The sequence below is a fragment of the Rhinolophus ferrumequinum genome, chromosome 7 (genome assembly GCF_004115265.2).
Source record: "Rhinolophus ferrumequinum isolate MPI-CBG mRhiFer1 chromosome 7, mRhiFer1_v1.p, whole genome shotgun sequence".
Taxonomy (NCBI): domain Eukaryota; kingdom Metazoa; phylum Chordata; class Mammalia; order Chiroptera; family Rhinolophidae; genus Rhinolophus; species Rhinolophus ferrumequinum.
Window position 1 is genome coordinate 9804173 of NC_046290.1, and position 22180 is coordinate 9826352.

Genomic DNA, 22180 nt, shown 5'->3' on the forward strand with positions numbered 1-22180 from the left:
CCTGTGCCTGGACGACTGGCCTAAACTAAGGACTGGTGGTGCCTTGCAATTTTTAAAAAAAATGGTCTCATAGATGAGTTCATGTGAAGAGTAGTGGCTACAATTTAGCTTAAAAAGGGACATTTATTGGCAGGTTCCAACAAAGGCCAAGAACAAAAAGGCCAAGAACTAAAACCCCAAAGACTCCTTCAATTTGGGCATCTAGAACTAGGCAATGGGTGTGCATAGATTAGACATGAACTTCTGGGCCAGTGGATCTTCTAATCTTCAAGTCTGTCAGTCCAACACAATTCCAAGTGTCTTCTCATTTGGCCCATTGCATAAGGTTTTGGGGTGGGGGACTGCTGGGTACATTTGTCTGGAGCCATCTTTCTCTCACAATCTTCACCATGCATTCCTGGGAAAGTGTTTGTGTGGTCAGTGGGATCTGCTCCAGCCATATCTGGGGAAACCCATCACCTGTGCAAATCTCTCAAGGAGAGAATGCCTGGCTCACAGTGGGGTCCAAAAAGAAAAAGAAAAGCATCAGAGGAAACAAGTATGAAACACAAGGAAGAAAAATTCTTCATCTACAGCAAATGCAATGAAAAGGACCTAGTAGAAGGTTCTATCCTTTGTTGGGGCAAACACAGTAATAGAGCTTTCGGTGCTCTTTGGCCTGAGCCTGTCTCTGAAGTCCTCCTGTGACCCGTTCACTGATGACCAGAGATGACACCAGGTGAGTGAAGGTAAGGAGCTATGTCTGAAACTGGTTTTTCAAATATGGAGATGCTCACATTTGAAACCCCTTCTAAGTGAAGAAGATCCTCCAGCGATTGGTAGATTATTAGTAGATACTGAAAGAATGAGGTGTCAAAGTTCATCCAGATTGGGGAAAAAAAAATCGAAAATAGAGAATATCATGCTGGGAAATAGGACTTCTCCAATGCCTGGAAAGCATCATGTAATAATACACAATCTTTGGAAAGAAAAATTTCATACTACCTAACCAAGGCATTAGAGAGTAAGCAAGAAGAATATGCAGAATGATAAAATGCATCTAACTTTACTAAATATTAAAAATTTCTTTAGAGACCATGAGGTTATAAAGAAGGAAATAAGCAGGATATATAGATCTTTCTTAATTTAGAACACTAGCTAAAGCTATATTAAACATACTTCCATGAATGCTAGAATAAATCTGCTTTATTCAATATGGTTGTCCCAGACATGTCACAAAAAATGCCTACTGGTGTCAAAGGACGTCCAAGTTCTCAGATAGAGCCTAGGGCTCACTGTAAAATGCCCTCCCTGCCTATTTCCTCTTTCTATTTTGCACTTCCCTGATCCCCTTCCCTTTCTCTCTGTGTTGTCTGTGTTGTCTACTGAGTTCTCAGGCTCCACACTTCCTTCATCTGGAAACCTACCCTGACCCTAGCACAGGATACGTCTCACATTCAACACTGAATTCTTTTTTGCTTTATTTCTCCCCAATTCATAAGTGCAAGGTGACTGTGTGCCTCCCACATCTTTTTCTCATCAAGAGCTCCTTCTCTTCCGTATTCTCACTACTGCTCTGCATTCTCAAGTCCAGGAGTCGTTTTTAACTCCCCCCACTTTGACTTTGGTTTACTTTTACCATCTCTCAAATCCTCTCAATGACTGCAAACAGCTTTTGCCAGTGCTCTTCCAGAAACTGGTGATGGACACACACACTTCCCATCAACTACAGCTACCTGACAAAAAGGGGTATTTCTGGTCACCATTTCTTTTGTACCTATCTCACCGCTGTTCACAACTTTTGATCAACAGGACCTGGAATGACATATACATAACTATCTGTTCAATAAATATTTTGTTGGACCACCAATAGGACAGATGGAGACTGGATCATTTTAAAAGGGAGTCAAACAAAGGGTAATTCTTACTGTCACTCTTCTTTATTCAAAGCCCCCAATGTTCAAAGATCAGCTATATCAATACTAGTGGTTAACACTCATATTAATAACGTCATAAGGGAAAATGGATGAATTTTATCAGTGTTTGAGAATATCTGAAAAAGAGAACTATATTTGTTCAACGTACAGAAGGCATCATGCTGGGAAAAGTAACTCATATCATAGAGAATAAAATGAATGAAATATTCAGTAAGAAACAAAGCAAAAAGAAACCAGGAAGAGTTGGCCATTAAACTGAAAAAATGCAGAATGCTGGGACGGCGTTAAAACTACAAGCCATGTAATAGGCAAGAAGAGTCACCATTTGGAATTTTACATGGCTATAGCAAAATATTAATTTAGAGCACAGGGCCTAATTCTCCACTCCATCTTGTATCAAAGATAAGGGAAAAATTAGAAAGAGTTGTGTGGAAATACAACTCAGGCTTTCAGAGCCAGTTAACAGACAACCCGCTCCATGAGTCCTTTCAGAATCAACCCGTAAGAGAAAGAATCTTTTCCTCTTCTACGCTCTCACAGATCCTTACGTAAATGCCATTGAAAAGTTGGAAGATCTTCATTAAAAAAATAAATTCATTAAGGTGATGGGGAAATAGCACCTAAGAAGGAATTAAGGCAATTAGGCTAGTTTCACCTGAACAAAAGAATATAGAGGAATTAAGCTTCCAGCCTGAACTCCTCTGGCTCATATTTCCACTCTGTGAGTTCAGCATGGTGAACTTGTGATATACAGCTTCTTATGGTTCCTGCGGGCCCCTCAGGAGCTGAGTGTGGATGGAATACAGATTCATCTCAATATCAGTCTAAGTAAATATCATTAGGAAGGCAGCCTCAGAGCACACATGGCTTCTCAAGTCAAATATATTTGGAATATTTGCCTTTTTATTTTATCTATGTCACTGTTTGCCTGTCACAGGCATAGTTATCCAAGAGGAGACTATTATAGCAGACATGTAAGTAGTTGTTTGCAGCCTTACTAAGATGTGAAGATGTGAAAATGGGTTCCAGTGTCTAGGGTAGGTGACATACAGAATAGAATCTGAATGGGTGATGTTTCATGATGGTAGAAAAACAGGAAAAGGTTTGGGATGGTGACAGAGCACCTGGAGCCTCTGGTCAAGTTAATGGGAAGAAAAGGATGGGCAGGACCCAGGTAGATGAAAGCTAACAGGATTACCAAGAAAAGAGGAGGGAGCAAAGTGAGCAAAGATGGCTGATGCCGCGGACAGCAGAAGGCACGCGTGATGACAGATTTAGGCAGAAAACTGAAATGAAGCCAACAAACTGGAAGAAGGCACATCATTAAACTCTGGGTTCTACGTGTTCAAAAGTAATTGATACATGCTTTCTCAAGCAATTATAGAAAACATCTGTTTGGCGGAAAGAAAAAAGCTATCATTGTAAAAATATTAAGTGATAAAAACAATTGTGGAATATAGGTGGGATATAGAACCGTTTTGGTTCAAATTTAAGACTTTTATTGAATTTAAAATTGAAAATCTAAGATTTAATTTGGAAAATGGCACTGATATTTATCTCAATGAGCACATTTTCTCACAAGTTTCAATAGCACAGGACACTCAGTTTTTCTCTTCCATACTTACTGACAGTTCAGTAACAAGCTATTAGTCCCAAAGTCATGTTCAACCGTGACTGAAACGGAGAGTGTTAGGTTTACTTAAAAATCCGAATAAAAAGACTAGTAGCAAAAGGGAACTAATTTACCTGTTTAGACAAAAAATGATTTAGACTTATTCATTTCATGTATGGAATGTTCTCAAATCCACGTGCCATCCTTGAAAATGGCCCGGATCAAATCCAGCTACAGAAGTTTTCTTCAAAACTCAGTTTACAAGTTAGTATTTTGGGCATAAATCGGGGAGAAGAAAGGAAGCTTCTCTCAACCCCACATCCTGATGCTCCGAGCCCCAGTTAAATGACGAATAAATTGGGTTTGGCTGAGCAGGTGGTCCAGGAGTAGCACCCGTCCTTTCACATTATTCTTAGCACCAAATTCTGCGCCACATTAAAAAGGTAAACCACACTGGCCTCACCCCATTTACTTTCAGATTCAGTTATACGAGTAAACATGAGCTGCCATCTGAATACTCCATAAATGGCTTCAGTTTATCATCTGGCTCCTTTATTCAACACTGACATTCACGTCTCTCATATACCCTGTGCCAATTTTAAGGTCCACAATGGCCTTATGAAGTGTCATTCACAGGTTTTGTGCAACTGGGTTCAACAGATGTGCCATTCAATTGCTACGCCAGGTAAGCGGATCTGCTTTTTTTTTTTAAATTTTTAAAATTTTTTTTTTTTAATTTATCGGGGTGACGATTGTTAGTAAAATTACATAGATTTCAGGTGTACAATTCTGTAATACATCATCTATAAATCCCATTGTGTGTTCACCACCCAGAGTCAGTCCTCCTTCCATCACCATATATTTGATCCCCCTCACCCTCATCTCCCACCCCCCAAGCTGAGCTGTTTTAAAGCCATGAAGTTCTAAAATCATGGCCTCAGGGTTTATCACCACCAAGAAGGCAGAGAAAGTAGCAGGAACTCTTGTCCTAAAGGAAGGTGCTTTTCCAAGGTCTTGGTGAAACTGCAGGCTAGTCAGTGTATGTACAACACAGCTTCTGTGTTGTTTCACGGAAAGACTGTTATGCAGAGTAAATCAGTCTTGTCTTTGCATGAAATAGAATAATGAGGCCCTATACAATAAGTTAATTTTAAGACATAAAACCATATGGTGTTTGTTCTCACTACCGACAAGTATTCATTTTAAATAACATCCTTCTATTTTTATTCTTAAGGTTAAGGGAGTCAGTACAATGATGCATGTCTAAGCAAGTACCTGCTCTTTTGTTGACCTTACTGAATGCTAATACTATATCTGATCACCTATTGATGAACTCACTTCCTCTGGGACACCGGGTTTGGGAATCAGAGAAAGACAACTAGAGCTTCCCAGAGATAGGAGCTAGGAGCACCGACTCCATTCCTTCCGTCTCTTGAAATTTTTCACGAGAAAGATTTCATAATTACTGAAAAAAATCACTTATTGCAATAAATACATTTAAATACGTTAAAAGGCACGAGAAACTGCCAAAGCTAGAGTCTTGAGTGGCGCATCCACAGCCTTACCTATCAGGGTGTGGAAGATGGCAGCGATGGCCCCGGCCACCACCATGCACAGGACAGCTTTGGTCCTGTCTCGCTTGCTGTTCACAAACACCAGGCCCACGTTTTTAAAGTCGCTCATGGGCCCCGTGAAGAACTTCATGAGGGAATAGGCCAGTCCATAGCTGGCGAGCATCTCCACTGCATCCTCCTTGACAGCTGCAATGCCCCGGTTCAAGGCCTGGGAGGGAAAAGACAACCCACAACAGCATTAGAAATGGCGTCTCATCCCTGGGGAATCACACTTCTAAACTAAAGTGCCACACATCCCGTTTCTATGGCAACGCTAAGCAGCTTACAGGGTAAAGCTTACTGTAATTTCACATAAGTTATTAGTTTTCATTTTCATCCATATTAGCTTCCGTTTGAAATATCTTCTTGTGGGGAAGATGCCTGTCCGTTGGGCTTAAAGTCATAGAGAAAAAAACCCAACAAGCCTGCTATGTTCATATCAGGAAATAATTCTAAGATACTTTGGTTAAAAGCTTAACATGTTAAATTTTATTTGCAGGCTGAATCTATACAACAGGAACAGGCATTCTGGAAATGTGTCAACCACTTTTATGGAGTGGGTGACGGTTTCTTTTTTCCTTTTTTCTTTTAACGAAGGTGAATGTGTGTGTGTGTGTGTGTGTGTGTGTGCATGCACATGCATGCACATGTGGGCCCATGTGTGTACACACATATAATCTAAAATACTGTGTGTTATGTAGGTATCATTCATAGCACAGACTGAGTTCCATGCAATGAAAAAAGGTATTGAAGGAATTTATTATACCATCAATGGATGGTATAATAGTCACCTGATTCTTAGTGTATTTTAACTTGAAATATATTCCTAAATTCTATGCAGACAAATACAAAAAAAACACACCTTTATAAAACCCCAAATATATGTTTTTGGATAATGCTTGCTCAAGAAGATGGGGATGTAGAATATTCTGGTTATTTTAACCGTCCTCCATGAGCGCCCCTCTGAGGCACTGGCGGGCCTTGTCGGGATGGCATTTCCAAACTAGCTTTCCTACCTCCTAGACAAAAAATGACACCGGAGATGGTGGGAATGGATGTCCCGGTGCAGAGAACTTTTTGTTTTAAAAATGTCACCAGAACATCGTGTCTATCTCACAGGCAACTGACTGAGCAGGAAAATCAGCTTTTTGTATAATTATATACTTTTCAAAATAGACTTTACGTTTTAGAGCAGTTTTAGGTTCACAGTGAAATGGAGCAGAAAGTATAGAGAGTTTCCATGTAGCCCCTGCCCCAATGCACACACAGCCCCCCCCCCCCCCCCCCCCCCCCCCCCCCGCGCTGTCAGCATCCTGCGCCTGAGTGGGACATTTGTTACAACCCATGGCCCTACCCTGACGAATCCTCATCACTCAGAGTCCACAGTTTACATCAGGGGTCACACCTCGTGGTGTAAATTCTAGGGGTTTGGACAAATATATAATAACATGGGTCCACCATTATACAGTTGAACATTCTATGCAAAGCACAGTGAGTAAAACCTGTATTTACAGAAAGGTACCAATGTGCAAAACAATTTTAGAAAAATCTAGAATAAAAGTATCTGATAGCTGTAGGAAACCGGTTTCCTTCTTCTGACAAAGTCGGTATTATATAAGCTAGTTTCTGATAATTGTTTCCAATTATACCTCTGATCCTCTATTCCTTCTTTCCAATAATAACATAAAAATTTCCATAAGAACCTTCTCAGCCTGTGCAGAGCATACCTGCCATAATGCCTTCCTTAAAAGCTAATTTTCCTTCTCCCTAAGCTGATCTAATACCTTAACACCCTAAAGCAAAATAAAAACCAAGACGCTTCTTGATAATAAATCCTGTGTTCAACAGGCGGATCTAGCCAGAAGGCTCCTGCTATGTGTCAAAACCTACCACTTGGTAATCTTCCAAATTAATTTCCTTTTCATCTTCCGCAGTGGATGCTGTGAGGTGTCCCACCCAGACCCCTTTACCGGGCAGCACATGCATCTCAGATACTGGGAGTTGGCCACAGAAGGCTCGCAGCTGCCTGCCTCTCAGGGAAAACTGCCCCCGGCCACCTTGGGTAGGCTAAGCCACACGATCCCGAGGCAGCACACAACCAGTGGCTGGCTAACACAGGGGTACAAAAGATCATCTGCCCGCCTCAGTGAGGGACCTCCCCCAAGCCCCCAATTCATGTTCCAGAGCTCCCGGTGGGAACAGGTGGGAGATAATCTCCAGGAGACCACATCCTCCCCTAACTACCCCCCACCCACTGCCTCCCCTGCCCTTCTCCTGACAGCACTCACTTAATAAATCACTTGGACAAGAATTGCCCAACACAGGCTGTTTCCAGAGAACCCTGCTTAGGACAACTAATTACGTCTGGCAGACGTTGAGAACAGTGTATGGTTTGTTCTTTTTCCTTCTTGTCCTTCCCCAAATCTATAACTGTAGATTGTTTACTTTTTTTATTCCTAAAATGTTTGTTCAAATTCAAATGGCCCGTATTATGTAGCACAAGTTTTAAAAGCATACAGAGGGCACTTAAATAATGTAAGTTTAGACTTTCTAATGTGTCTTGCTGGCAAAACTTTATTCCTTGCTAAGAAGACACCAGCCCTGGCTGGGGCATCCACTGCAAGCTTTCTGTTTCCACCAACAACAGTTCCTTGATTGAGTCCTAAACGCAGGGCTGAGGCAGGTGAGAAGAAAGGACACAGGAAATGACAGCTCTGTCAACAAGACTGAGTGTGAAAACTCCACTTAGCTCAACAATTATGGTAATTTGAGGAAAGAACACAGGGTGTAGAGCCATGCAGACTGGAGCTGGGTCTGCTCCTATCCTTAAACTATTGAGTGGTCTTGGCCAAGGTACTTATTCTCGCTGCAACAATCCAACTGATTTTAGAGGATGTGAGTGGTGTACATGGCACGCTGCAGTGACTGGCCAAGAACAGGCTCTGGAAAGCAAGGATTTTTGTCTATTCTGTTTACCACTCGACACTTCCCGCCTTGCTACATCATAAACTCTCAAATATTTGTTAAACAAATGCGCTATTTTCTACCAGGAATTTTAAATGTTCATACTTTTTATGAACTTAAAAAAAGTCACATTGATTGTCAGCTGTTATTACTTGTAAGACACACCATTGATATAACATTTTTAATGACGACATTCAATGTACACAGTGAATGAATCAGGATATGTACACATATCCTGACTTCAAGAAACATTAAAATGCGAGGGGGAAAAAAAACCTTCAGAACTGAGGACTTGTGCTATATTAATATTATTATCCTTTTTATGATTCCCATTTGTAGCAAGTGTTTCCCTCAATTTGTTCACTTAACTTCATGATTTTCTTTTGACACCAGAAATATAAAGTTATTACGCAGTTGATCAATCATTTAATGGAGTTTCTTTGCATACGTTTGGACTGTGCCTGCCTATCTATAGATAAGGTAATTTTGTTCTAGTTTATGGTTTCATTTGCACACTTAACTTTTTTTTTTTAATTTATTGGGGTGACAATTGTTAGTAAAATTACATAGATTTCAGGTGTACAATTCTGTATCACATCATCTATAAATTACATTGTGTGTTCACCACCCAGAGTCAGTTCTCCTTCCATCACCATATATTTGATCCCCCTTACCCTCAGCTCCCAACCCCCAATCCCTTTACCCTCTGGTAACCACTAAATTACGTTCCCCAGATTAATTTTCAAACCCCGTGGCCATCTTGTGGTTACCGACTGTTTTCTAATCCCCTCACCTTCCCCTTTACCCCCACCCCCCCCCGCCCATCTAGCAACCCTCAGTTTTTCCTCTTTGTCTCCAAAACTGTTTCTGATTAGTTCATTCACTTATTCTTTTCTTTAGATTCCGCATATAAGTGAGATCATATGGTACTTATCTTTGTCTGACTTATTTCACTTAACATAAAGTTCTCTAGGTCCATCCATGTTGTTGCAAATGGTAAGATTTCATTCTTCTTTATGGCTGCGTAATACTCCATTGTATAAATGTACCACAGTTTCTTAATCCAGTCATCTACCAATGGGCATTTCGGTTGTTTCCATGTCTTAGCTATTGCGCACACTTAACTTTTTAATCCTTTTGAAACTTATGCTGTGAAATATGGCTTGAAATTAATTTTCTCAAAATTGCTTACTTCTTCAAAACCAATCTAAATAAAACACCCATTGTCCATTTATTTGGGATGTTTTCTTAGCAGTCATTCGTTCTTACATGGCCTTCAGTCACTTACTGTTCACATCATCTCTCTGTCTCAGCTTGCTTTTCATTACAGCGTGCTCATTACCTGACATTGTATTGTCTACGTACTTGTTATTTGTCGTGTTGTCACTCTTCTCCATTTGACTATAAGCTCCAGGGAACTTTGTCTGGTTCATGCTACATCCCCAGACCTATAACATGATAGGGGATCACATGATAGGTGATCAATAACTATTTGAAAGAATGAACTAAAATGTGCACAGCAGTATACACAGTTACTGTGACAGGTGCTGAAGAAATGAAATATGCTACTGCCCCGCACATGCTTAGAGGAGCTTATATGAGGCAGACAAGGAAACCCCTCCAAGGAGGTGGCATTCGAGCTGAAATCCAAAGGACAAGAATGAACCCGTTGTCTGAGGAGCTGGAGGAACGCACAGGCCTGTAGGCGGGCTTAGTGTTTCTGAGGAAGAGAAGGGAGGCCAGTAAGTGAAGTAGAGGGGTTTACAGGGATAAGGTGAGTGTAGAAAAGCAGGCAACGCTGAGGTCATCTCAGGTTATGATAGAGAATGTGTGTTTTGTTCTAAGAGCAATGGGAAGCCATTGGCGGGTCTGAGCAGAGGTGGGACACAGGCTCATGCCGGCTGCAGGGATGGAAGTGGACTGGAGAGGTTAGGAAGAAGCAGGAAGTCAAGAGTTTTGTGGTTACCCAGGTAAGAGAAGGCAATGGCTTGGACTAGGGTGGGACAGTAGAGATGGAGAGAAGTGGATTGCTTTGAGAGATTTTTGAAAATAAAAAGAATGGATCTGGCGGTGGACTACATATACATGGTAGGCACGAAGAAATGGAAGAAAACAAAAATGACGGTTGCGTTTTTTGGCTTGAGTCACTGGTCAAATGGTGCAGCTAATGACTGAGATGAGGAGACTGAGGGAGCGAAGGTTTGGGAGGAAAAAGCAAAAGCTCCATCTGGGAGCCCACTACTGGATCTGAGATGTCCCTTGAATTCCAAATAGAGAAGTTAAGTAGTGTAAATGGCTCTACGAGTTTGGAGTCCAGGGGAGACGTCTGGGCTACGGACATATACTTTGAGGTCATCAGCATATAGATAGTATTGAAAGGTAGGAGACTAAACGAGATGATCTAGAGAGGACACAGACAGAAAGGATTCCAAGATGAAGGTCTGTAGCACTCCGGGAATACATTTAAATACATTAGGGATGTGGCAAGCCTTCCACGTTAGAGCAGCATTACAACTATGCTGCAGTTCAGCATTCATGAGCTAGCTAATATTGTTCTATCCGGGACACTTCTGAACACTGCTGCATCTCTAGCCAAGACCAGGAAGAACAGCTGCTGCGGCTGGTAAAGAAGAGCTACGGTCTTGAAATTCAGCTAAAGGAGGATCGGAGATGTTTTAGGAATGAGTTCGGCCTCGAGTCAGAATTCTGTCCCCAGTTAGTCGTAAGAACAAAGGTTCACCTGCTGTTTAAAGGCAAGTTTCTAAACATTCATGAGCTAGATGGAGGCCAGCTCTAACAGTACTCCGGCCATTGTAGATAGAAGCTGTCTGTCAATCACAGCCTGGTCTGGTCCGGATGGCATGGCACGGGGCCTTCCTCACTCTCACATTAATTCTCTATGCTGTGGACACTCAGCAATGCGGAACATCTGACTTAAAAACAAACCTTGGTCCAGAAATCTTTAGTGGGTCCTACTTGCCTTAGTATCTGCTGTGTCTGCCAAGTTCATGGTGTACTGTTGTAGGACTTTCCCCCCCAGAAAGTTAGCAAAACCACAGGATATTAAAAAGTGAAAAAACACAATCTCCAGGGAAAGGGCTAACAAATCCCACATGTGATCACCCTGGTACGAATGGCCTTAGATTGTTAAATCCTAAGAGACCCTGACATTTTAAACTGCGTACAGAAACGTGTACACTGCAGACTGATATTCTTCAGATCTCAAGTCACCAACTCACCCCAATCCTGCCAATCATTTCATGCGAATGTTAAAGAACAAGCATTGCTTTCTGGGAGGAATGTTGTGTCCCCTGGGGAACACGTCCAGGAGGTGACACCTCCTCCCTGACAACAGGTCTGATGCACAGCTATCTCCTGTTTGGGAGATCTGTGAGGTTCTCTCTGTTTCTCCCACTCCATCTACTCTTGTCTTCATGGAACTTGTCACTCTCTTGACTCCTCTACCTTCTCTGTCTTGGCTCCTCCTATTTGGGTTCCCCTCCAGACCCCTGAGGATCTCCCTGGCTGCCTTGTACCCCACACACTCACATATTTCTTGGTCCCATGCATCATCTTTCCCTAGTCACTCCTGAATCTGTCCAGTTTTCTCCAGCGCCATTGCCATGCCTTGGGTCAGATCACTAATGGTCTCCTGTCCCCAAGCCCTCCTCCAACGCTCCACGCTCTTGCCAGATCACGAAAATCCAAATTCCTAAAAGTACATCCAAGGCGCTTCAATGTTACCCCCTGTTCATAGATCATGGGCTCCACAAATGTTGCTCTAAGGGTCCATAACACCTTCTGGCAGGCACATGGTTAGTCAGCATCCACTAAATATTTGTACAATGGGTGAACGATTGCAAAGGCCCTTCTTGATCTGACCTTGTTCTCTCTCTCAACTCCCTACACTTCCCCTGGCACTGTGTGTTTTATGAGGCCTAAACTATTCAGTTTTCTGGGTATACCGTGCCTCTCTCATTGAAAGGCCTTTACTTAAACTCTGTTCTCTACATAGAACCACCTTACCCCTGTCCCCACTCCATTCACCTGGTAAACTCCTCATCATTAGGGATCACATTTTCTGGGAAGCTGTCTCTTAAGTCTGGCCCATCTGTGCTCTGCAGAAGCCTGCATGGAGCCCCAATCCCATGACTGACCGCTCTCATCGGTTGTACGTGGTTGCCTGTTTACTTGACCATCCATCTCACCAGACTACTTGAGGCACAGATTGGGCTTATTTGTCACCAGTTTTCCTACATCTACTCATTACATATACGACGCCTGACACACAGTCGAAAATCAATATGCGAATGAATGAATGTGTTAAGTGTAGCATACAGCTTATATCTGGTCATCCATAAACGAAATCCTCCACTGCAGGTTTAGTATTCTGGGTGAATAAACCTATTTTTGGTAGGATCTACGTATTTAAAATATGAAAAGTGATGGCAGTAGCACTGTACACCTTCTTGGAGTTCTGATATTTTCTCAAGACATAGGTAAGGGCTTCCATTGCTATTTCTACTACGTGACACTGGGCACCCAGTAGGTATTGGATAAAGGCTGGCTGCTTAACTGTAGATACACAGACATAAATAAAATGCAACACTGGGCCACGTAATTAGGATTTTTTCCCCCAAATCTCTGTTTTTCATGTCCTTTGGATGTCAACTGGGATATAGGACAAAATGCTCCTCTATGGAGTCAAATCCTGTAATAGAAATTAGCTGCTGTCAGAAGAAAATAAGTTTAGATTCAAAGGAAAAGATAACCTTCTCTACCGAGATCCTGGAGAAGCTGAGAGAACTCTGCTAAGAGCTAAGTGTGTCCCTGGCAGACAACCAGGGCGGTGATCTCTGATTCCGAAAGATGAGAGTTTGGAAGGGCCACAAGGCGTCAAGAGAGACGGACTCACAATTCTGGAGGTGCCAGGGGCTGTTGGACCCTGACCTTGTAACTGATGTTCATGGTCACATGGTAAAAATAATGATCACGTTGCTCTTACAGAGATGGGTTTTCAGATTCTCCCACAAAAAGGTGCTGAGCTGGAAACTGGTATCATTGCTTAAAATAGCAAGAGATTATTATATGAAATGCTAAAAGTCCCATGTTTTAAACTTTCAGTAAGATGAATACTTGCCTCAACCTGGATTAGAAAAACCAAAGACACAGGGCTGGATAATAATTCTGTCTTGCTAGTCTGCCATCTAATCTTTTGATAAAAGACTACTGTTGTCTACAGCTTCAATGACTCTGCTACACTGTTTGTGACATGAAGCAAACTCATTATTGTCGCAAATGAAATATAGTTTAAAACTCTTTCTCGAACCCAACATCCGCAGAAAATTTACATTTGTGGAAGTGGGAAGATTCAGAAGTACCCGTGTAGGCAAAGCGATCTGTGGGAAGAGCTTCTTCCAAAGACATGGATAATCATCACCTTTGAATTTCAAGCCTCTCAAGGAGCCTGGGTTCCTGTAATTTTCCACTGTTATTGTTCTGTTCGTCTGTATTTTAAAAAGTGGTTTGGGTTAAATTAGATCATTTGTCTTCCCGGTAGTTTTCCAGCCATGCTTTATTTTCCCAAGGATCTATACTGCTCTAAACGAGACACCCTCGCTCTGTTTAGCTAGAGCTCTAGCCAAGAACTTGACACCCACACATGAGGTTGTGGTTTACAGGGAGTAGCAGTAAAATGAAACCTGGTCTCCTTAGTAGTTAAAGCCATTGCTCTGTGCAGTGGTGTCCATATTTAGTGCTTCCTGAAAACCTGGAGACAACGCAGGGCAAGCCCAAAATATGGCACTGGTTTTTCTCCGTCATTTCTCATACCTGGAGAGGAGTTTCTGTAAAGAATAGACAAACTTTCCAACAGGTATGAAGGGTGGCCAACTCAGTTTTCTCCTGTTGGGTTCTCCTATTGGTTTCTTCAATATTTCAGGGGAAATAAGAAGCTTTTGACATTTGACCTCCTCATCTGGAAATATGTTAGCTCATTAAATACATTATAGTGTCATAGAAGTCTCCTCAAATCCTCTTGATCTTTCATTTAAACATGAAGCTCATTCACCTAAATTTAACTTTAATTTGAAATGGTGGGAGGAAAGGACAAGGAAAAAAATATTACCATGGAAATTCTGGTGTACTTAAAAAAAAAAAAATCATCAAAGTTTCCTGTGCCATTTAAGAATCTTTACTTATTCCTCATCTTGATCTCTCATCTTTACTCTTATGGAAATTCCAATATTTCCAACCAATTTTTTTATATGCATTAAATTATATGGTTCCCAAATGATGATATTTCTTGATTAATATCTCAAGATTATACCCATTCCACTTCAGAGTTTAAAATGCTTTTATAGTAAACAACAAGAACATAACAACTCCATAAAAAAAGTCTGGAATAGATTAACTCTGAGACCCAGGGAGTTTCTGCTTTTGCTTTTTGTTTTTGTTTGTTTTTTTACTAACTTTCCATAACTTTCTCTCTGCCTACATACTTCCATACTGTCTCCATGCTTAGTAATCCATTTTTTCCTTGATTACTCTAGCACCTTAAATTTGGTTGTGGATCTCTGAGCAGCTCCGAAGCGGCATTCCTTTTTTCTGACTCAACTGTAACATTCAGAAATGTCATCTATTGCCTTCTATGGACATTTATCCATGCATCTATACTAAGAGAAGGAACAGTGGATGCCTGTTTGCATTTGGATCTTATGAAACTCAGTGACCACCATAATGGTGATGATGAAAATACCTCATTGGCTAACATTTACTGAGCGCTTGCTCTGTGACAGACACTATTCTAAGACCTCTACTTCTCCCGACAGCTCTGTGAGGCAGGTACCATGATTTCCCAGCTTACAGGCAAGGAAACAGGTGCATGGGGAGGCTAAGTCACTTTGTCCGGACATCTTGACTCCAGGTCTTTTGATCATAACCATCACTCTATTGTACTGAAACCAAGGCCTCCTTCCACTTTGATTTACATGTTACAGTGAGTGTCAATTGCTTATTTTAAACAGAGATGATTAGCTGATCAGATCAAAGAGAACTTTTGGATAAAGACTTTTTATAAAAAATTCCAAAGACCTTCAAGTGAAGATTCTTTTTTAACTGGTGACGTGTAGCAAGCACTACAAGTGTAAATGCGGAGGACGAGTGGAGCGAGACTGAAGTTGTCACGTATCTGAGCCATGCCAAGAAAATGAGGAGAAAAGAAATCAGGTCACTTGTGCTTGGCAATCGGTGCCTACAGAGCGGCGAAGGGTCCAAACCTGTGACCACAGCGCCACGGGGGCCGCCTCACGAAGCTCAGGCAGCTGTCTGTCCACCAGCACCAGTGTGGCAGCAATGCTCAGAGGCTCTTTACAATGCACACGGATGTTTATGGGTTTCTTTTACACACAGGATAATGCATCAGCCCAGCAGCTACAACTTATCCAAAATTTGTATTCGCTTCTCAGCTGTGGAATTACTTTATTTTTGCGTGGGGTTCAGCTGTGCCTCACTGCCGGTTTTTTTTTTTTTTTTTAATATGACTGGCACACACCAATTTTTTTGAAACATTGCTCAGGGTCTGGGGCTTTTGATCTGATGATTTTTAGGAGGTGAGTGAGAGAGACTGAAAATTAGTCACTGAAGAGGTTAGTCCATCCAGTCCATGGACAGTCTATATCAATGCCCTTTCTACACACATGCATACATGCACACACACACACACACTCTCTGAGAAAGGAATCCCAACAAAATTCAAATAGATGACAATATAATGTGACAAAGCTATCTTCAGTGTTTGCTTTGCTGTGTGCAAGTAGGTTTGTCATCGCCTCCCCATGCCCCCAATGCTGCTATTAATTTATTGACCCAGTTTGTGGTATTCTAGGTAAAGTACAATCATCTCACCAAATAAGCTGATTAGTACAAGAGAGGACAAAGGGTATCATTGTCATCCTGAATTTATTCTGTCTTTACAACTATAATCATGCTTTATGCCAATACTTTTTCACCGAGAAAAGTGGTATGACAAAGCAGGGGTGTCCAAACTGCGGCCCGCGGGCCAACTGCGGCCCGCAATCCATTGTTAATTGGCCCGCAGCAAATTCCAAAAATATATTTAGTTTACTTAAATAAACCAGTGAGGCAATACGTACTTCACCTCGAGTGAGTGGCCCGGCTGTTTGTGTATTTTACCGCATGTGGCCCTTGGTGAAAAACGTTGAAAAAAGTTTGGACACCCCTGTGATAAAGTAATATGTTATAAAATAATGTGGATAACATTAAAGAGCTTTGAAAATTTCTAAAGAGAGAACAACGAATACATTTTTATCACTTCTTATTTCATACAAAGAATACTTGAGCTAGTAAATGCACACACGGCTTCATTCTGTCAACCCCGATTCACTGTAATTCAGGTTTTGCATCTTTGAACATCAGGATAGCCTGACGGGCTGTCTTGCTCCAACCCTTTCGCCTACACGGATGAGGGGATGAAGGGGGCCAGGTGAAAGGAGACGTGTGTGTCCTTCTGCACTTGCCCCTCAGAGGCCCGGAAGGATGCTGCAGCCACATGTTTGTTGACGGCATATAAGAATTCATTCCAGAACCACTTTCGGATCATATCAAGAATTACAACCTCTTCCATAGTCACATGGCAAACTTGAATGGGCCTTCACACATGCTCTTACGGGTTTTGTCTGACAACGCTGCAACAACAGGGTAGGTCCTGAGAATTCTCATTTTGTAGAAAAGGAAACTGAGGCACAGAGAGGTTCCATGACTTGCTCAAGGTTCATGCAACCCAAACCAGAAGCCAGGAGACTACCAGCCTGGCGCTTTGTCCTTCAGCACTAGACTGAAGACGGTGGAGGGGCGGGCGTGTGGCGGGATAAACACCTGTCCACCATCAGCACAGCAGGGGTAGGAGTGTGGGTGTCCTCACAGAAATGTGCCATTACCTGCTCAGAAAGTTAAGCACCACAAAGAATTATTACTAAAGGAAATTGTTCATTTTATGCACTGGCTTTAGCTTAGGGAATTGGCGCAGCCTGATAAAAAGGTATGTGAGGTTGAGTGAAAACTTCCTTGAGGCTTTTCCCTTTGGAAGGAGGAAAGGGCAGGCTCTCCCGGTGCCTCGTAATGCTGCTGTAGGTGACAGAGGACAGGTGTGGTCAGCCTCCACCCTGTGGTCTGGACAAAGAAGTCCTACAGGACGAGCAGCTTGGGAAAGCTCCCTGGACAGAAGCTCCCAGGGAGGTCCCCCGCCCCCACCGCGAGCACCTGGGAAGGGCGTCTGTTAAAGTAGTACAGCTCCACTCGAGGCCCTAATGCCTCCAAACGGGATGACTTGAGATGTCCCCGCTGACAGCTGCACAGTAACTGGGGCACTACCTGACTCCAACTGAAATCGAAATTATTTTAAAGCATCACTTAGGAGGATATTAATATAAGTGGGTATGAGACTTACGCTAATAAACCTCCATATCGCATGTTTATTATTTAAAAGTACTGCGTCAAGGAAGAAAAGCCTGTTTTCTCTTTGTTTATGGCACAGTGTCTTCTTAGATTAATAAAGTTATTAGGCCAATATTAGACTAATAAACTGCTTTTCTCCCACTATGAAAGAGACAAAACTATAAAATTCTTGGGAATAAATTCCATAAGGAGTATAGTTCCTAAACGAAACACAAAACACACAAACAAAAAAGCCACATGGAATATTCTTGAAGTTTGTACAGTGAGACCTGAATAAAAGGGGAAGCAAGCTACGTTCCATGATAAGACATTATGTTATAAATATATCAGAGAGCTTTCTGACTTCACCTGTAAGCTTAATGGAGTTTAAACAAAAAAATGCCAGTGACTTGGGTTTTCATTTGGACCTGGGTAAAATGATTTTCAACTCTGTATGGGAGGACAACCAAGAAAATGTGACAAAGTCGGGGAGGGGGATTTCCCTTACCAGCTGTTACCAGTTACCACCTACGACAAGGTGACCCACAGAAGAAGACATACTAATAGTCAGAATGCACACGAAAACATGCTCTACCACAAGAGTTGCCATGGAAATAAACATGGGAACGAGATTGCCATCAGAGTAAGAAAATTAAAACAACTGATACAATCCAGTGGTGAGGAAGATATGATACAATGGGAAATTTCATACTGTATTGGCTGGAGCGTAAACTGCTACAATCTTGCAACAAAGAAATACGTCAAGAAGCATTAAAAATATACCAATTCCCTGATCCAGTGAAACCCCTTCGGAAATACATCCAAACGAAATACTAGTACATAATGGTATGCATACAAAGGTGTGAACTAAGGCATTCTCTGTAACGGTAGATAGTTGACAACAATCTGTGTGGGTCAGGCAATATGGGAAAATACAACATGGTCCATCCACACAGGGAAACATTACCCGACCGTCACAAAGCATGAAGTGAAACCAAATGTATCAAACTGGAAAGCAGCCCACAATACAGGAAGCAGAAGCAAGTTGCACCTTAAACAATACAGGATATTCTCACTCCATTAAAAAAATATAAAAGACCCTCAAAAATGTGTAAATATATTTGTGTGGGCAGAGAGAAAGGTCGAGAATGACATACCAAACTGTTAGTACTGATTAATTTAGGAAAGGTGGGATTCAGGGTGAGAAGGAAAAAGAGAATTATTAACTTTACATATACATCTGTATTGTTTTATGACAAAGAGCATGTGTTACTTTCGTAGTTTAAAATGAAAAAAACTTCATAATGCACACAGAGTAAATGAAATGCCTAAGTGTTGGGGTGGTGAGAAGCCAGACAATCACCCCACAAAGCAAATGCTGCTTTGTTACTGGGGTGCTTTTTTGTGATCGCCTGTGATGAGAACTCTCAGAAGAATTCCCTCTGTTCAGCTCACTTAAAATATGCTGTGACGTCCCACGTTTTGAAAAACAAGTCTGAATACTAGGAGATGTGTGGTGGCCAAAGGACAGTTACAAAATCTCAACCTCTGGGTATGAGAAAAGAGAAATCATCTCCCTTTGAACTCTCCCTCCCGCTGCTGCTTAAGGTGACCTACTTCCATCTTTTTTGACTTAGCACCTAAATCATGATTTGTTTACAAATAAGTAAAACAACAATTCTAACAGTCTGACTAGCGCTTGCAGACATTTAACCCAGTCTGCAGGGTCAGAGAAGGCTTTTTGGAGTCCTGTGGACTCAACAGGCTATCAGTGCTCCCTCTGGATTTCTTCACTGTGCTCTCTCTTAATCCCAGCTGAAATGCCAGCGTCTTCCTCGTACTTTCTGCCCATCCTCTGAGATCAAGGTCAAGTCTTTCTCCCCCCGCCCCCGGGAACACTTCCTGAACCAGACTCAGTCACGTGATTGCCCGTATTGTAGGCTTTTATCATCATCATTTATTTGGCACCATGCTCTTTATTGACCAATGAACACGATATGGTGGTCCAATGGACTGCTCACCTTTCACAGCCGCCAGGTCATGCAAATTAGTCAATAAAGAGGCTGGTGCCAGACAACTGTGCCATCCTCACCAAGGATAGTTGAATTTTCTCTACATCCTTCACAAACCCTCGATTGAGGGGCTTGTATGAACAGTCACTCACTGCTGAACTGTCGTAAGGATGAGGGCAGTTCTCTATGACAAGGACAGACTCGAGGGGCTACAGGTGGACAAAGTGGCGGTGGGGGGAAGACAATGCCAAGGTGGCAGGAGAGAAACGAGAAGGACTTTCACAGAAACAAGCTCTAAGCTATGCACGCGATGCTACAGCTGTACAAGGCAGGACAATAATTCTAATTGGTCCAAATGGGTCCAACAGGGAACTTGAGAGCAAAGGTATATGGAAAGTACCCTAACCAGCTGTACACACACACAAGTGTAGCCTGGACTCTGGGTATAACGACAGCTACACTCATTTGGCATTTATAGCAGCACTTGTACAAGAATTTAAGACTCATTTCAATCTCAATGTTAGAATTACTTTACCAAGTCTCACTCTTGAGCGTCCTTATGGATTAAACGCATTTTTTAATTTAAAGCAGATTTAATACCCCCACCACACATTTAGATCAAGTTCAATTACCCTAAAGTTACGTTGTGCTTCCAGAATGGTGGTAAAAAAAAAAAAAAAAAAAGAAGAAGAAAAAAAAGAAAAATGCTAAGCTTCTTTTTCTGAAAATTCTTTGGTGTTCAATATTTTGGCTTGGTAAACTCTCCAAACATTTTGTTCTATTTTACTGAGAGGAAAAGGGAATCTCCCCAGGTTATTTGTTAAGTTTTTAAATGGCAAAATGCCGATTTAAAAAACTGCACGTTAAGGATAAAAACAATGGTAATTCTGGACTTTGAGTAATAAGTATATTTTCTCATTGTGTAAAATTCATAACTGACAGTATACTTTAATCTGTGTTAAAGGAAGCTTTATGATTCCTTTCAATTGCTCACTGTAGAGTACGTTTCCTCACAAGTTAAAATGCCTTAAGATTTTTCCCCCTTGGTCTTTCTGAGAGACCATTTCTATAGGACAGAAGATACTTCTCTATAATTACTCACTTCTATGTGACGATGAAAGTATACTAAATAGAGAAAATATGACATAAACTAGTGTATCATCTAATTTCTGATCCTCTCAGGCCCATACGAATTTAAGACTCGTCCCATACGACTGTATGACGTGTTTTCTTGGCTGAGGCAAAAATTGAAGAATTCAAAGAGCAAAACACCGATCAGGGAAAAACAGGAAGTCCCAACTTTGAAAAACACTCAATCCACCTTCTACGCAAACCACAAAGAGATTAGACAAACTAAGTATTTGTTGACATTGGCTGTTAAGTTTGAAAAGGAATAGAGCCTTAAAATATATCTGGAATGAGACTGAAATCCCCTTTTCACTGTTTTTCTTTCCTACTTCTTTCTTTTTGTAAAATATGTTTGAGAGGAACTGCTACGAAGGAATCTAAAATTATTCTCATATTCATCCCTGTATGGATTAGTGGAGTTGTATGAACCTTCAACAGTTGCCAAGTAATCTCTTAAATATGTACAGAGTCTGTGCTGGGCATTTTATCATGAGTTAGCATGTTTCATTTCATCCTTCTGAAGACCCAGCGAGGTGGGCAGTCTTAGCTCTTGTGGAAGACGGGGAGACGGAGGCTCATAGAGAATAATAGTTTACTGAAGGTCACAGAGCTGTCAGTGGCAGAACGGGGACTTTGGCCTCTAAGTTCAGCCGTGTGCCCTGCAAAGCATGTGGGCCCCAGTGTAGACCTGAGTTCCCCCGTGTATCAGTGGTGTGATCCTGCGCACACGACTTGACGTCTCTGAGATTCAGGATGCTTAGTACAATAGGAAGCCTCACCCAAACCTGTCTCCGGGAGGGCAGATTTTAGGATTAGCGGAGATTATGTGCGAGAAAGTGCTGAGAGCCAAAGGAGTCACGTCACCAAGCCTCTCTTCGTCTCCCCGTAACACCGGAGATACGATGTCTGCATGTGTGAGTTTCTGACTTAGACCACAGGCCCTGGCACATCCGGGACTTCCAAGCCCCCACGGGGACTCAGGATGCAGTTTTGGTTCAGGGCAGACTAAAAATTAGTCCTGAAAACCAGCAGCGGGTCTAAAAACCTTCTGGAACTTACTTGCTTTTGAGAATAGCTGCAGGCTGTGGAGTGATTCAGGGCAAAAATGACTTTCTTGATCCACTGGGTCACACCCTAACTCTGGGTAGCAGGATGAGCTCAGTTTTCCAGCAGTGACCATGTTGACCCAAACTGCCTGAGATTTCATGACTCTCCAGGCAGTAGGGAGCAGGGGCAGCAAGAAGATAACTGGTAGTTGCTCTGTGATTTCCATTAAAAAATGCAAAGATCCAGATTCAGTGGAGTGGGTCCAAAAGCAACCTCCTGGACCACGTTCCTGGGCTGCTTTGCCAGCCTCCTCCAGCTTTAATAACCCCTGTCTGCCTCTCATTTTCTTTTTATAAACATGGTTCCCTTGCTTAAAAAATTCAGCCACGCAGTCAAAACCAGTAGTAGCGAAGCAAAATCAAGCAAACTTCTCAT

General features: G+C 41.9%; 1 protein-coding gene across 1 annotated transcript in view; it reads right to left on the bottom strand.

Moving 5' to 3' along the window:
- Window positions 1-22180, bottom strand: part of ANKH (ANKH inorganic pyrophosphate transport regulator) — a 123985-nt gene that overhangs the window by 43838 nt on the left and 57967 nt on the right. The window contains exon 2 of the mRNA XM_033110134.1: window positions 5094-5310. Coding sequence (XP_032966025.1) covers window positions 5094-5310 — 217 coding nt within the window. The remainder of the gene's footprint in view (window positions 1-5093; window positions 5311-22180) is intronic.